The sequence below is a fragment of the Physeter macrocephalus genome, chromosome 18 (assembly GCF_002837175.3).
Source record: "Physeter macrocephalus isolate SW-GA chromosome 18, ASM283717v5, whole genome shotgun sequence".
Lineage (NCBI taxonomy): Eukaryota > Metazoa > Chordata > Mammalia > Artiodactyla > Physeteridae > Physeter > Physeter macrocephalus.
The window spans coordinates 47010578-47026812 of NC_041231.1; the positions used below are offsets into that span (position 1 = coordinate 47010578).

Here is a 16235-nt window from a genome sequence, read left to right on the forward strand (position 1 = left end):
GAAAGGAAGTGGCTAGTGAGCTTCAGAGGGCTTTGGAAACACTGCCCAGTGCCCCCCCCCCTTTTTTTTTAATTGATTCGTTCTTGGCTGCCTTAGACTTAAAGCAAATTATTTAGGGGCGGAGCTTTGTGGGAGTAAACAGTCATCTGGCGCTAGAGATAATGCCTAGTAAGGCAGGAGGCAAAAAGGACAGAAGCGAAGCTTTCAAGCTGCTATACTCAATTTCCAAGAATATGTTATGAAATATCTTAATTACAAGAGTAGAATAGATGGTACGTTGCCCCTTCACTCACATCACTCAAATGGAACAATTATCAGGATTTAGCCACTTTTGGATGTCTTTCCCCTCTCCCCCACCTCCTTTTTTCTTTCCTTAACTGAAGCTTTTCAAAGCAGATTCCAGACATCATACCATTTCACCCTTCCACATTTCAATATGCATCTCTAAAAATTATGGACATTTTTCTTAGGTAACTACAACGTTATTATCCTACTTGAAAAAAGTTAACATTTTTTTTTGCTTATCAGCCAATACCCAGTCCCTATTCATGTTTCCCTGATTGTCTCAAAAATTATTGTTTACAGTTGGTTTATTTGAATCAGGTTTCAAGCAAGTCCTAAGAGTCTTTCACCAGCTGTTGGAAAGGGTAAGTAATTTTGAGGCAAACCACGGTTAAAATGAGTCATCACTTCCTGAGGGCCCAGTCAAGTCAGGGAGCCTAGCAATAGGACTCTGGGGGGTTGCAAAGCTGAGATCTGCTCTCCAAGGCAGTGCTCCTTCACGCCTCCAGGCTGAGCAGTGTGCACTTCCACCTTCTTGCTGCCTTCAAATTCTCAAATATTAGCTTTTGTCACCACGTCCTCTCTAAAAAAAACTGGCTCAATGCCATAATCTGTAGGTGTTCTTTCACCTTCCAAGTTCTTCCCTGCTCCTTGGGAACTACTGGCTTAGGTAGCTGGTAAACGCTCCAAGGCCAGTGGTTCTCAAACTTGGCTGCACACTGGAATCATCTGGGAGCTTTGAAAACCACTGATGCCTGGGTCGGCCACCCAGACGTTCTAATGTAATCGGCTCAGGTTGTGGCCTGGGCATGAGTAGTTTCAAAACTCCTGGTGATCCTAACGCGTGCCAAGGCAGAGAACCACGGGGTAGCCCTGCAGGGCGGGCACCACTCGGCTCTGCTAACCCAGGCTCCAAGGGTTAAAGGAGCTCTTGTGGGCGGAGCGGGGCCTCCAGGGTGCGGGGCGTGGCTCCGGGGCGGGGGCGGAGCTCGGGCCTGAGAGGACGGAAGTCGGGAGCTTGCAGGCAGCCAGCGTCCAGATCTCCGGGCTTCAGAGGACGAGCGGAAACGCCTCCAGTTTTCAAAACAAAGAGGAGAAGCGGGAGGCGTGTGAGGCGCGCAGGGCCCAGATTGGTCCCTCCCGCCCGGTCGCTTCAGAATCATTGGGTGACAATGGAGGGGAGCCCGGGAATCGGCTGGCGCTCGGGGGCCGACAGTTCGCGGACGCCTCCGAAGATCCCGCCGGCCATGGAGGAGCTGCAGAGCCGTTTGCAGGAGACCCTGGACCTTCTATCCTCGCAGGAGCTGCGCAGCTTCCGCGACCACCTCAAGAAGGTGGAGCCGCGCGTGAGCCAGGTGAAGCTGGAGCTGGAGGGCTGCAGCCCGTCGGGGCTGGCCAGGCTCCTCGCCAAGCAGTACTACCCGCCGGCCGCCGCCAAGCGCGTCCTTGTCCAGGTGCTGGAGCAGCTGCCCCGCGCCGACCTGCTGCCGCGCTGGCAGAGCGCCGCCGCCGACGGCCCGGGTGAGCGCGCGGAGATTCCCGGGATTGGGGGAACCGGAGGGGGTGCTTGGTCACCGCCTGGGGACTCCCGGATTGGCGGAGGGAGGACTGACCGGGATACCTGGGCAGGGGGAGGGGGTACTGACTGGAGGGAAGGAGGGACTGGCGGGGAGGGGGTGTCGTAGGTGAGCGCCGGGTTAGGCCTGAGGCACAGGTGAGCGGCGGGGGACCGAGCTTCAGTAGGGTGGGGTGGGGGAAGTGGAGCAAGGAGGATGCGGGCGTCGAGGGACCAGTGAACGCGCGGCGGAAGTGGGAACCGGGGGATAAGCGGGCAGGAGAGAGACAGTTCCCAGGCACGGAATCCAAGTGACCAGTCCAAGAGTAGCCAGCAGGGTCTACCAGTTCATTCTGGGGTGGGTTGAGAAATCAGACTGACTCAGCAGGCCTGAGATGCATTTTTAACAATTACCTCCAAGTGATTATGATGGGGGAGGTTCTTAGATGATGCAGTGAGAAACCCCGTGTTGGAACCCACCATTAGAACATTTGCCATAAATCTGGGAAGATGTGGCTTAAGATCAAGAAATGTAACAAGTTGCGGGCGGTTAGGGTTTCCTCTCGTAAGTTTAATAAATGTATGTGTGTACAATATGTGAGCGAGTTTGTGTACATAGAGAAAGAGAGAACGAGAAAGAAAGAGAAAGCACTTCTACCGGGCACACTGAGGTAGACACTAAAATATACGGTTGCTGGTCTCTGCCATCGCCTGCTTATGATCTGGTTGAGTTTTTTTTTTTCTTGTTAATTATTTTATTAAATCAAAAGTACAACTGCTACTTAACTCTACACACACATTTAACATTTTTTAAGGAATAACGTTATGTGTCATTACACCAAATTCCTGGCTAATAGCTCTCCAAAAATTTGAGAAAAATCACGCAGAGGGGAAGGGTAAGCTGGGACGAAGTGAGAGAGTAGCATTGACACGTATACACTACCAAATGTAAAATAGATAGCTAGTGAGAAGCAGCTGCATCTCACAGGGAGATCAGCTTGGTGCTTTGTGACCACCTAGAGGGGTGGGAGAGGGAGGGTGGAAGGGAGATGCAAGAGGGAGGGGATATGGGGATATATGTATACATATAGCTGATTCACTTTGTTATACAGCAGAAACTAACACAAGATTATAAAGCAATTATATGCCAATAAAGATCTGGTTGAGTTTTGAGGTATGTTGCTTTGCTGACTTTTAGATTCCTAATGGGTGACAGCTGTAAACGACCTCAAAACATGGCCTGTAGGCAGAATACTGGCCCCACGAAGCCTTTGATTCTCTCTTGACTGCATCTGCACAGCACTTATCATAATGTCTCTCCAGGCTTAGTGGTTAATGTATCACACTTTTGTTATCACCCCTTTAAACTGTGAGTCTCTTGCAGTTGGTAAACTGGGTTTTTTTGTTTTTCAGAATCAACCAAACTACCCGGTATCATGACTACACACTGTAGGCACTCCAAAAATATTTGAATTGAATGCTAAGAGTTTGTTTAATTAAAAAATTAAATAGGGTCTAGTTCCTTTAACTTCATTTTTCTCTTTATTGATGTCTTGGTCTCCTTTTCTGGAGGTGCATGTTCACTAATGTTCATTGGTGCTTCTCCTTTTCATCTCTGGCCTGGCTCTCCCTGCCCCTGAATCTGACTGGGGCCTAAGGGAGTTCTGTTAAGTTTTCATCCTTATGAGTTTGGGAGAGGGTTTTCAGAATCCTAGAAACCTGTTTTAAAACATAAGAGGCAACTGATTTCTTTGGGAGGTGCTTCCTGTTAACAGGAATGACAGCAGATCATGATTAAGAAGAGAAAAAAGAAAAAATATGTTCTTTTCTGTTTTGTCTTTTCATGAAAATTCATTCAGTGATTCCACGAAAGATTCCGAAGAGAAGCTATGACTGTGTGGAAGGTGAATTGGTAAGTATCTGGACTCTTTAAGATAGTATTTAGTCACCATTTGAACATTTTTTTGTGCTGCTTCTGTTGGATTGGAGGTGGGTATCTGTGTCGTCATCTCAAGCAGTCAGATCTCCCTGCTTTCCGTTATAAATAGGAAAAGCAAAACATTAGCCAGATAAAACCACTTTGCATGCATTAACCAAATGAGGTAAGCACTGTTAGTATCTGCATCTTATAGACGAAGGCATTGTAGGCTGTGTGGCCTCTCGAAACTACATAAATTGCTGGCTTCCGGCCTTTTTTTGCTTGTTTTATTATGGACATTTAAAACATAAGCTAAAGTAGAGAGAAGAGAAAAATGAATCTCCAGACTCCAGCCCAACCTACTCTTTGCCCTGCTTCACCAATTAGCAACGTGGCCAATCTTGTCTCATCTGCTCCTCCCCCCGCCCCCCCCATTATTTTTTTTTTTTTTGCGGTACGCGGGCCTCCCACCGCTGTGGCCTCTCCCGTTGCGGAGCACAGGCTCCGGACGCGCAGGCTCACCGGCCATAGCTCTCGGGCCAAGCCGCTCCGCGGCATGTGGGATCCTCCCGGACCGGGGCACGAACCCGTGTCCCCTGCACCGGCAGGCGGACTCTCAACCACTGCGCCGCCAGGGAAGCCTCCCCCCCATTATTTTGAAGCAAATTCTCCAGCTACCATATCACTTTCATACATACAATACTTGCATATGTATTTCTGAGAAAGACTTTTTCCAAACATAGCCATGATACCATTATCATACCTAGAAACAAATTCCTTATTGGCAGTTAGCCTTCAGATGTCCTTGACTGGCTCCTATGCCTTTTACAGTTGGATTGAGTCAGGGTCCGACTCACACAAGGTCTACACAGTTACACTTGAAGGTTTGTCTCTTAAGACGCTTAATTTATGATACCTCTCCCTTTGACCTCTTTTCTTGTTTGTTGACAACACCAGGTTATTTGTCCTGTAGAATGTCCCACATTCTGGATTTTGATAACTGCAGCCCTGTGTTGTCATTTACCATTTTCCTTAAACGGGCAGTTATGGCTATGTATAGGAATTTAAAAATGAGATTGGCCTATTCGTCCTAGTTTGAGAAAGGTATTTGAAAAAATTATAAATGGAAGTCATGATGAGAGAGGAAATCAGTGTTGTGCCCCTGCTCTGAGCTGGGAGACGTCATCATTAACTCCAGAAGAAACTCATTTCACATATAAGGCGTATTTGGATTTGGTTTGGTTTAAATATTGTTTCTTGGCTTTCCTTAAAAACAGGACCGTTATGACCTGAGTGGCAGGCGGAAGGCCTTCCTCATGTGTGTGAAGAGGAACAGGCCGGGCGCTCACCAGGATGTCCTACTGATGGAGGACTGGCTTGGCCAGTGCCAGTTTGAAAATACGTTGTGCATCGATCCTGACAAAATGGTACCAAGTTAAAAACAAAAATGAAAATTTGTGGCTCGAGACTTCCCTGGCGGTCCAGTGGTTAAGACTCCATGCCTCCACTGAAGGGGCGCAGGTTTGATCTCTGGTTGGGAAACAAAGATCCCACATGCCTTGCGGCACAGCCAAAAATAAAGGAAAAGAAGAAGAAAAATTGTAGCTTGGATATTATAATTTTCCTTCCTTTTTAAAAAAATTGGGTTTTTTTACCTGGTTAGAACCAGGGCCTGCTGAGCAATGGATGTGTATGTCCTGATGAAATTCTTACCCAGCTTACCTGTTGGATACAGATGCTTTTGTCATGTTAAGTGTGTGATGATACTCCAGCTTCCCTTCTAGTCAAGCAGGGACCTCTTGGGTCCCTGCATTTGAAGAGGGAAGGGAATCCAACAAGGTGTAAAAGCGAGTTGGGCAAGGAGGCCCAAGGACAAGCTGTGAGTCCAGAGTAGGCAAGGTCCAGAGCATTTGGGAACAGGAAGACCAAGGGGACAGCTTTGAGAGGTCATCAGACAGCCAGGCCAGAGGAATCCCAGCAGCGTTGGAGCCCAGGGGGCTTTGAAAGATCCTGGTGGGACTTGCTTAGAACCATGGGAGGGGTGGGGAGAGGAGTTGCTGAGAGCCCTGGGCAGAATTGCATTGTGATTTAACTAGGGGACACAAGAAAATGAGGTGGAAGAGTGGTGGTGGGAACTGCCTTTTGACCTCTCTGACCCCAGCTGAGTCCTGGCCTAGCCCTGCCCATGTTTTGGGATAATAACAGAGGAAAGTCCTTCATAGACCCCAGGAGGCACTGCTAGTGAATATCAAGGAACAGCATAGCAGAAGGGCTAGGAAAGCAGCACACACTGACCGGTGGAATCTTGTCTCTTACTAGTTGTTACCTTAAATCTGGTTCTCAACTGACGGTGATTTTTGTCCCCCCAGAGGACATTTGACAATGTCTGGAGACATTTTTGGTTGTCACAACTGGAGGGTGCTATTGGCATCCTGTGTAGTTGCCAAGGTAGAGCCAGGGTGCTACTGAACACCCTACAGTGCACAGGACGGCCTCCAAGGCAAAGATTACCTGACACAAAATAATAGTGCAAGAGTTCTAGAAATGCTGTCTTAAATTAATTGACTACTTTCTTATCTCTAAAATGGGGGGGGGCGGTGATAGTAATTTATCTTGTAGGGCTATGGTGAGGATGAAATGAGCTGCGTTATGTAAAAGTTCTCAGAATAGTAGCTGGCTTATAGTAAGTGCTCAATAAATTTTGATTTTATTATTTCAAAGCTAAAAACAGACTCCTTCATGTTTCCCAAGGATTATACCAGAATCTCTTCCAATATTATGTGATTTTTTTAATCCAGTCCTTTCCATTCAGATTACAGATAATTGCCAGTGTTCTGGTTTATTCTCCCAAAGGTCCAGAAGTGGCCTCTTTCTCTACATCCTGTCAACATTTATTTGTAAATATTTAGCAACTTTACTGGTAAAATTATTTCACTGTTTCATTTTCCTGATTATTAGTTTGGTTGAACATCTTTTGGCCATTTTTTTCCTTCTGTGAATTATTTGAATTACCTGTTTGCCCGTTCTCTTACTGGATTTTCTTTTTCCTTTTTTGTTTTGGCTGCACCATGTGGCTTGCAGGATCTTAGTTCCCCGATCAGCGATCGAACCTGGGGCCTGGCACTGAGAGCACGGAGTCCTAACCACTGGACCACCCTGGATTTTTTTTTTCTTATTCTGTAGTTCTTTTTCCTGAATTTTAGAAAAAATAGAGTGCAAATTTTTTTCTCCTGCCTTGTTACTTGCCTTTTGACTTTTTGTTATCTTAAGTCAAACGGAAGTCTTTTTAATTTATTTTTTAATTTATTTATTTAATTTATTTATTTTTAGCTTTGTTGGGTCTTCCTTGCAGCGCACGGGCTTTCTCTAGTTGTGGCGAGCGGGGGCTACGCTTTGTTGCAGTGCGCATGCTTCTCATCGCGGTGGCTTCTCTTGTTGCGAAGCACAGGCCCTACAGCACGTAGACTTCAGTAGTTGTGGCGTGTGGGCTCAGTAGTTGTGGCACACGGGCTTAGTTGCTCCGTGGCATTGGAAGTCTTTTTTATTTATTTATTAAATTATTTATTTTGGCCACACCGTGCGGCTTGTGGGATCTCAGTTCCCTGACCAGGGATGGAACCCAGGCCACAGCAATGAAAGCGCCAAATCCTAACCACTAGACCACTAGGGAACTCCCCTGGAAGTCTTAGTTTTTGTGAGTAAACTTGTCAGTCTTTCTGTTTGTTGGCTTCTTGGTTTTTATGTCCTGATTAAACCCCATGATTTCCCAACTTAAAATTTTTTTATATTATTTTTCTGTAACATTTTTATAGTTTAAGGTTAGCCTTCTACTCACTGGAATTATATTTTTTGGAACAGTGAGGGGAAGTCTAACTTTATTTCCAAGCCAGTCATCTCATTTTGTTGATGATACATCCTTTCCCCACATATTTGAAACTCCATTCTTATCAGAAACTAAATCCCTATATATATATATTTGGATCAATTTCTGTATTCTAAAATATTCTATTCATACATTTGTTTATTCTTAAGCTGATATATCAGTGTTTTATTGACCATGATTTTATAGTACCTTTGGATGTCTGATAGGACCTATCCCCCATTCATTGTTTTTTATGCTTTTTTTGCTTTTTTTTTCTTATTTAAACTTCTGAATGTTCTTTGCTATTCTTGAGCACCTTGCTGTTCCTGAGCATCTGTTCTCTGTGACCTTGAGAACCATCTGGTTAAGTTTCACAGAAATCCTTTGAGATTTTAATTGACATGACATTGAATTGAGATTAATTTAGAGTTAATTGGCAAATTAATAGTATTGAGTCATCTCAGAAACATTGGTATGTCATAGTTTATGTTGCCTCTTCACTAAATTTTTTTTAAATAATTTTCTTCACTTAGGTAATGTGCATTTCTTGTTAGGTTTATTCCTAAGTATTGTTTTACTTTTGTTATGACCATGAATGGATTCCTTTTCCATTATGTGTTTTAAATTATTATTCCTGGGTAATTGGGGAGCTATAGATCTTGGTAAATTAACTTTGTATCTGGTCAACTTGCTGATCTCTAGTTCTAGTAGTTTTTAGTTGATTATATTTCTAGATAGTCATATTATCTGTAAGTAATGAGTTTGTTTCCAATATTTAAACTTCATTTAATTTTTTACTTTACTTTATTGAAATGGCTAGGATCTTTGTTACAACGTGTGTGAGGCTAGTGAGAACAGCCATTCCTGTCTTCTCTTTTTAGTGGGATTGATTCTGGCAAGTAGATATGATTGGGTAGACTCCTCCATTCCTTTCCATTTCTAGCTTATTGAGGGTATTAATTTTATAAGATAATTTTATATATTAAAGTAAGTTAATAATTTAGCATTGAAATACATTAACCCTTTGGGGAGCTATAATTCTGTTGTATTTTGTGGTAGAGAATCAGAAATACCCTAATTTTGTCAAACAAGAACCACCAGTGGTACAAGAAGAAATCATATGAATTCCGAAAGCAACCAAAAGGGAAGTGACAAGTTATACTGACTCTGTTAGAGATGCAGGTATTTTCATATTTGTCGTCTCATTGGATCACCTTGTAAAGGAGCCATCTCTGGGATTTCTGAGTTTTCCTACTTGCAGTTCTTTTTAATATGTTTTCCTATTTTATAGGAGTTACTTGGAAAAATAACATCATTTCGAGATGGACTAAATGAAATTAAAGATGACATTGGCTGTTGCCTTGTTGCTCTTATGGCCCACGGAGAAGAAGGCTTTATCAGAATGAAAGATGGTGAAAAAGTTAGCCTGGAAGGCATTTTTGAAATGTTTAACAATAAAAATTGTCCAGCACTTCAAGAGAAACCAAAAATCTTTATAATCCAGGCCTGCAGAGGAGGTAAGTGGAGACCTCTTTGTAATAGTTCTGTTTCTAGGAAATTCTCATATTGATGATTGAGGAAAGAAAACTGAGTTTTAAAAAATTATTTTACAATAGAGGATGCTTAGCTGATGTAACTTTAGTTACGTAATATAGTAGGGACTTTGAGCTGGGAGGAAAGGATGAAGGGAAAGCTTTCCTGGGATAGGATAGTTAATTTAGGCTGAGGAAGGGTCTAAGTCTTTAAATTCATGAGGTGGGTTGGGGAACCTCAAATTCTGGGAGAGAGGTGGGCAATTTCCAGGGGATGTCCCACCGTTCATGTGATTCCAGGTGGCTTGTGGGACTAATATCTGATTTATGTTAACTTTGGTGGATATTTCTCTCTCTTATGGAGATACAAGCTTGTTGTGACTCTTATTAAAGGTTACTGGTGTCAGTGGTGTATTATCGTAGTTTGCATTTTCATTCCTCAAAAAATAGAGAGAAAAGACAGTGGTGTTGAAACGGATGATGAACCCATGGACTCGGATGATGGATCAGAGAAGAGAAGGCTGCCTACATTCAGTGATTATTTCATCATCTATCCCACCCAGGCAGGTAAGACAGTGAGGCTTGATGACAGTGAGATACACATTCGTCCAGAGGGTTTAGCTTATTCCTAATGATTTTGAAAATCTTTTTTTCTTTTTAGCTGTGCCATGTGGCTCGTGGGATCTTAGTTCCCCGACCAGGGATTGAACCCGGGTCCTCGGCAGTGAGAGTGCTGAGTCCTAACCACTGGACTGCCAGGGAATTACTGAAAATCTTTTTTAAAAATATTATCTGTGCTTTACAGATTGATGTCCATAAGGAGAAATTTTCATTAACCTATCCATCTTCAACTGTTCTGCTTTCAGAGATGGCAGGTTTGCATCTAACTGTTCATCTCTTCCAGGAAGACGCCATCCTTTTAGCAAAGTATCACATAGTAAATAAGATCATCGGCTCTCATGTGAAAAAGATCTTGGTCCAAAGCCAGCTCTGCCACTTGCTGTCTTTGAGACCTTCAATATTTCTTAGCCTCTAGATATGTCAGTTTCTTTATGTAAAAGAAGAATGATAAAATATACTTGTGTCATTGGGATGTTATATAAATTAAATTATGTAGTGCAGGTATTGTGCTTATCATAATAACTGGCATAATAAGTTAAAAAAGAAATTAATATTATTACTAATATATTATGCTGATTATGTTATTATCCTTATTATTACTATACTATTAATACTAATAAGTTAAAATCCAAAAGAATCTTGTGTGCTGAAGGGGTGAACTTGATTCAGTTGTGAAAGGGAAACAGGAGAATGTAGAGAAGATAGAAATAAATGGTCAAGGGCATTTATTTAGCTGTTTTTATCTTGACTTTCTTCAAAAAGGATTAAAATAGCTTATGTGTGTGTATATACACATATACACACACACACACATATATATATATGCAGTTCAAGATAAAATGTTAGTGAAGAAATGGAAGCAAAGAAAAATAAGGACAATAATATAAAATGAAAATATCCCCATTAAAGTTAGATGTAACTTTATTCATCCAAGAGAGATGAAAGCATATGTCCTGGGACTTCCCTTGTGGTCCAGCAGTTAAGACTCCGTGCTCCCAATGCAGGGGGCCTGGGTTCGATCCCTAGTCGGGGAACTAGATCCTGCATGCATGCCGCAACTAAGAAGCCTGCATGCCGCGACAAAGATCCTGAGTGCCAAAACTGAGACCTGGCACAGCCAAAAATAAATAAATATATAATAAATAAATAAATATTTAAAAAAAAAAAAAAAAAGAAAGCATATGTCCTGATAGACACTTGTACATAGCAAGTGCAAGCAGGTTTATTTGAAATAGTCAAAGAATGGAAACAACCCAAATGATCAACAGGTGAAAGAATAAACAAATCGTGGTGTATCATACATGGAATACTACTCAGCAATAAAAGAAATGAGCTCCTGATGCATGCTACAGCATAGATGAAGCTCAGAATAATCCTGCTGACTGAAAGAAGTCAGACAGAATAAAGCAGATACTGTGTGGTTCCATGCATATAAAATTCTAGAAAATGCAAACCAATCTATAAGACAGCAAATCAGTTGTGTTTGGAGATGGGAGTGGAGAGGGAAGGAAGGATTACAGAGGGGCATGAGGACATTGGAGGGGGCTGATTGGATTCATTATCTTGGTTGTGATGGTTTCACGGAAGTATACATATGTCAAAACTTATTAAATTGTTTGCTTAAAATATGTGCAGGACTTCCTTGGTGGTCCAGTGGTTAAGAATCCATGCTTCCATTGCAGGGGTCATGGGTTCAATCCCTGGTCAGGGAACTGAGATCCCACATGCTGTGTGGTGCCGCCAAAAAAATATATATATGCAGATGCTTGTCAATGATCAATCATACTTTAATAAAGCTGTAAATTTTTTAAAAAGTTAGATGTAAGACAAGCATGCCCACTCCTACTGTTTGACATGGCATGGGTAGTCCTAGCTAATGCATTAAGATAAGAAAAGATGTAAGGATCAATATTGTAGAAATCAATAGTTTTGAATATAGCAGTAATCACTTAGAACATATAATAGAAAAGAAAAAAGATACCATGTTATTTTTTCTTGCTTTAGTGAATGATGTCTAGGAATGACTACCAAAAGATGAGCAAGAACTTTATTAGAGAAAATGAGAGAACATTCCGGAAAGGCATAAAGAAAGACCTGAATCAATGGTGGGAAATACCATGCTCATGGTTGAGATTTTCAATACCATGGAAATGACCTTTATTTCCCCAAATGAGTTTGTAAATTGAATTCTAAGTGTTTTTTCATGGAATTTGACAAACTAATCACAAAGTTATTATGGAACAGTTAAGGGTCAAGACGAGGAATCTTGAGCTCCAATTTTGTTGAATGAATGAATTTCATGACTATGTGCTGGCTATTTATGTTGAGGACTAGAGATTCAGTATTGAACAAAAGAACTAAAAATCTCTGCCTCCATGGAGCTTATGTTCTAGGGGAGGAGACAACAGTAAGCACATACAGAAAATAGATCCTGGGTTGCTTTACGATTCCATGTCTGTGAAGTTCAAAAACAGGCAAAGCTAATCTATGGTGGATGGTAGAAGTCCGGGTGCTGCTTGTCCTCAGGGTGCACAGTGTTTGGAGTGGTTATGACCAGAGCAGCAAGAGGGGACTTCTGGAGTACTGGTATCATCATGTTTCTTGATGAGGGTGCCAGTTATGGGGGTGTGTTCATTTTATGAAAATTTATTGAGCTATTATATACCCATATGCTTTGCATACTTTGCTGTATAATGGTTACCCTTCAGTGAAAAGTTTACCAGATAAAATGTTAGATGGTGATAAGTGCTGTGGAGAAAAGTAATGCAGGAACCGGGGAGAGGGAGTATTGAGGGGTAGAAGTGGAGATTGTAATTTTTTGTTTGTTTGTTTGTTTTTTTGGCTGCATTGGATCTTCGTTGATAAGCACAGGCTTTCTCTAGTTGTGGCAAGCAGGGGCTACTCTGTTGCAGTGCGTGGGCTTCTTATTGCTGTGGCTTCACTTGTGGAGCACTGGCTCTAGGGTGTGCAGGCTCCAGTAGTTGTGGCTCACGGGCTCTGGAGCTCAGGCTCAGTAGTTGTGGCACACGCGCACGGGCTTAGTTGCTCCGCGGCAGGTGGGATCTTCCCGGACCAGGGATTGAACCCATGTCTCCTGCATTGGCAGGTGGATTCTTAACCACTACGCCACCAGGGAAGTCCCGAGACTGTGGTTTTAAAAAGAGACGTGTAGAGATGTTTCCACTGAGAAGGTGATTATTGTGTAGAATTGAAGGCCATGAGAGCATGAGCTATGCAGTATTTGAGAAAATGTGTCTTCTAAGATATGAATACTTAGTAGAAAGCAATAACAAAAACTCTATCAGCCAGTACATAGACAAACAGATCATTGGGATAGAATAAAGAATGTAGAGGTAGAACCAAATATATAGGGAAACGAGACACATGATGAAGAAGCCATTGCTAATCAATGGTGAAAGGATGGACCGTTTAATAAGTGATGGGAAGACTGGCATCTCAACGGGAGAAAAACAAGTTTATTTTCTTTTTTTAAAAATTTAATTAATTAATTTATTTATTTCTGGCTGTGTTGGGTCTAAGTTTCTGTGCGAGGGCTTTCTCTAGTTGCGGCGAGCGGGGGTCACTCTTCATCGCCGTGCGCGGGCCTCTCACTGTCGCGGCCTCTTGTTGCGGAAAGCAAGCTCCAGACGCGCAGGCTCAGTAGTGTGGCTCACGGGCCTAGTTGCTCCACGGCATGTGGGACTTTCCCAGACCAGGGCTCGCACCCGTGTCCCCTGCATTAGCAGGCAGATTCTCAACCACTGCGCCACCAGGGAAGCCCAAGTTTATTTTCTTATTTCTTGGTGTAGGTTTCCTTGTATCTTTAATCACGTGGATTCTCTATCTGTAGTTATGTTCCCTTCTTTACCTCTAATATTTCTGGCTTTCTTCTTTTTTTTCTTGATCAGTCTTGCCAGTGGTTTATTTATTTATTTAAGAACCCATTTTTAGTTTTGTTAATCCTCTCTATTATTATGTTTGTTTTTGATTTCATTCATTTGCCTCATATTTCCATTTTTTAAGGGTTTATTCTACTCTTAATTTCCCAACTTTTTCAGTTAGGTACTTGGGTCATTATTTTCTACCTTTTAAAAAAAATAAGCATTTTTAAACCTATAATTCCCCTCTAATTACTGCTTTCACTGTATCTTTTATATTTTAATATGTAACATTTTTATCCTTCAGTTCCAAGAATTCTTAAATTTCCATTATTCTTTTACCCATTAGTTATTTAGAAATATGCCTCAATTTTTCTGGTATTAAAATTTTAAAATTTATCCTTTTATTATTATTATTTTTATCCTTTTATTATTGATGTCTAGTTTATTCTTGAGAAAGAATATCAACTATACCAATATGAAATCGGTTGAGACTTGATTTATGTCTTGATCTGTAGTAAATTTTTTAATGGCTATTGATCTATCATGAATATTCTATATATGCTTAAGAATATGTGTTCACTTCTTGAATACAAGGTTCTATATATTTATATTAATTGAGCTCAGTTGTGTTGTTCCAAGTCTCTACTAAAGGTCAAGCAGACATATTTAGTAATTTGTCTGCTTGACCTGCCAATAACTGAGATAATGTGTTACTATGTCATGTTATCATGGTGGATATGTCAGTTTCTTCTGTAGTTCTATTATCTATTTTTCTTTTCTTTATATATTTTGAGGCAACTTTAGTAGAGGCATATGATTTTAGAATTGTTACACTTTGTGGTGAAATAAATATTTTAATCATTGTTTAGTGAACCTACTATCCCAAATAGTGCTTTTTTTGGTATTAGTTTTTCTCTGATATTAATATAGATACTCCAGTATTCTTTTGGCCCATATTTGCCTGGTATATCTCCTTCAGACCTTTTTCTGTTAACCTTTCTGGGCCCTTATGTTTTAGGTGGTCCTTTAAGCAGAATATAACTGGATTTTGTTTTTTAATCCAGTCTAATATCAATCTCCTTACTGGTGAGTTAGGACACTTTATCTTTATTGTGACTATTGATATATTTACATTTTTACCATTTTACTTTGTGCTATTTATCTTTATTTGCTTTTCTCCCCTCCTTTATTGCTCTTTTTTTAAAAAAATTGAAGTATAGTTGGTGTGTACAATATTATGGTAGTTTTATTGCTCTTGTTTTTGATTGATTGTGAGTTTAGTTTGTTATTCTTACATTTTATCCTTCTACTGACTTGGAAGGTGTGTGTTTCGCATCTCTTCTTCTCCTGGTTCCCTGTGAAATGTTATAAGTAAGTAAGCTTATTTTTACTCCTTGATGATACACAGAACCTTAGAACACTAATTCTCATCACCTTCCACACTTAAGCGCTATTGTTCAATATTTATTTCTAACTTTTATTTTTTGTATCTTTATTTATATGAAATGATTTATGTATTCTTACACTCCTTCTCCTTCCACCCTAATTTTTTTCTAAATTAGGACATTAACCCCACACATTTTCATCAGATAGGTTGGCATGTTCTAGGGTGACAAGCACTATGCTAGGTAATGCCTATTCCTTTTTTAAAACCCCACAAATTAGAACCCTTTTGTAATATTTTATACAGTGTATGTTTGTTTATATTTATGCATGTGTTTACCATTTTCTTCTCTATCTATCCTGAATCTCAGACCATTTTCTTTTTTCATGAAGGATATCCTTTAGAAATTCATTTAAGGAAGATTTATAGGTGTTAAGTTCACTTTACACCCAAATCTGGCCAATCTGATAACAGTGTCTTTGCTTGTTCTTCCTTGTGATTCCATCATTTATTTCTTTAAACATTTCATGCACAGTTATTTTATATTTTTTACCTTATACTTTCAATATCTAAAGTCTTTGGGGATCACTCTTGTGGTCGTTCTGTTGCCTGTCACTCATGGGGGTTTGTTTCTTTGTGTGTCTGAACTATTAGCTTATTTATTGAATCTTAATCTGTGATACTCCTGGGGGCATAATTCAGTTATGCTTTCCTTTAGAGAGGATTATCACCCGCGTGGACCTCTGTAGCTCTGCTCAGGGTCACATGGTTAATGCAGGATCTTAAATTCATTTCCCTATCTCCCAGGTGCACCTTCCAGACTTGACATTTCCCCTTAGACACAAGCGCAACTCTGGTTTTCCTTTTTGCTTTCTGCTTCTAGCTCAAGTTTCAGCTTCCTCGTTTGGAGGAATGGCATGCCTTGGGGATTTCCATTCATTCCTATCAGCCGAGAATAGCATTAAACTTTTGCTTTAATCAAGAATTAAGTTTTATACCTGGGTGGATATTTAAAGTACCCAAAGTGCCCAAAGTGGAAAACTTGGAATATGTGATAAAATGAATCTTTTGGATCACCCATTTTTTTTTTGCATGATCCCAGTTCTTTTTTTTTTTTTTTTTTTTTGCGGTACGCGGGCCTCTCACTGTTGTGGCCCCTCCCATTGCAGAGCACAGGCTCCGGACGCGCAGGCTCAGTGG

At 41.0% G+C, this 16235-nt stretch overlaps 1 protein-coding gene across 2 annotated transcripts in view; it reads left to right on the forward strand.

Moving 5' to 3' along the window:
• The first annotated feature begins 1317 nt into the window (after positions 1-1317).
• CASP14 (caspase 14) overlaps positions 1318-16235 on the forward strand; it is a 25669-nt gene continuing 10751 nt past the window's right edge. The window contains exons 1-5 of one of the 2 annotated variants that reach the window (XM_028478508.2): positions 1318-1803; positions 3697-3749; positions 5033-5182; positions 8909-9134; positions 9573-9716. In XM_028478508.2, the coding sequence (XP_028334309.1) occupies positions 1455-1803; positions 3697-3749; positions 5033-5182; positions 8909-9134; positions 9573-9716 (922 nt within the window). In that variant the 5' untranslated portion in view covers positions 1318-1454. The remainder of the gene's footprint in view (positions 1804-3696; positions 3750-5032; positions 5183-8908; positions 9135-9572; positions 9717-16235) is intronic. The other variant, XM_007119573.4, reaches the window with a different exon arrangement.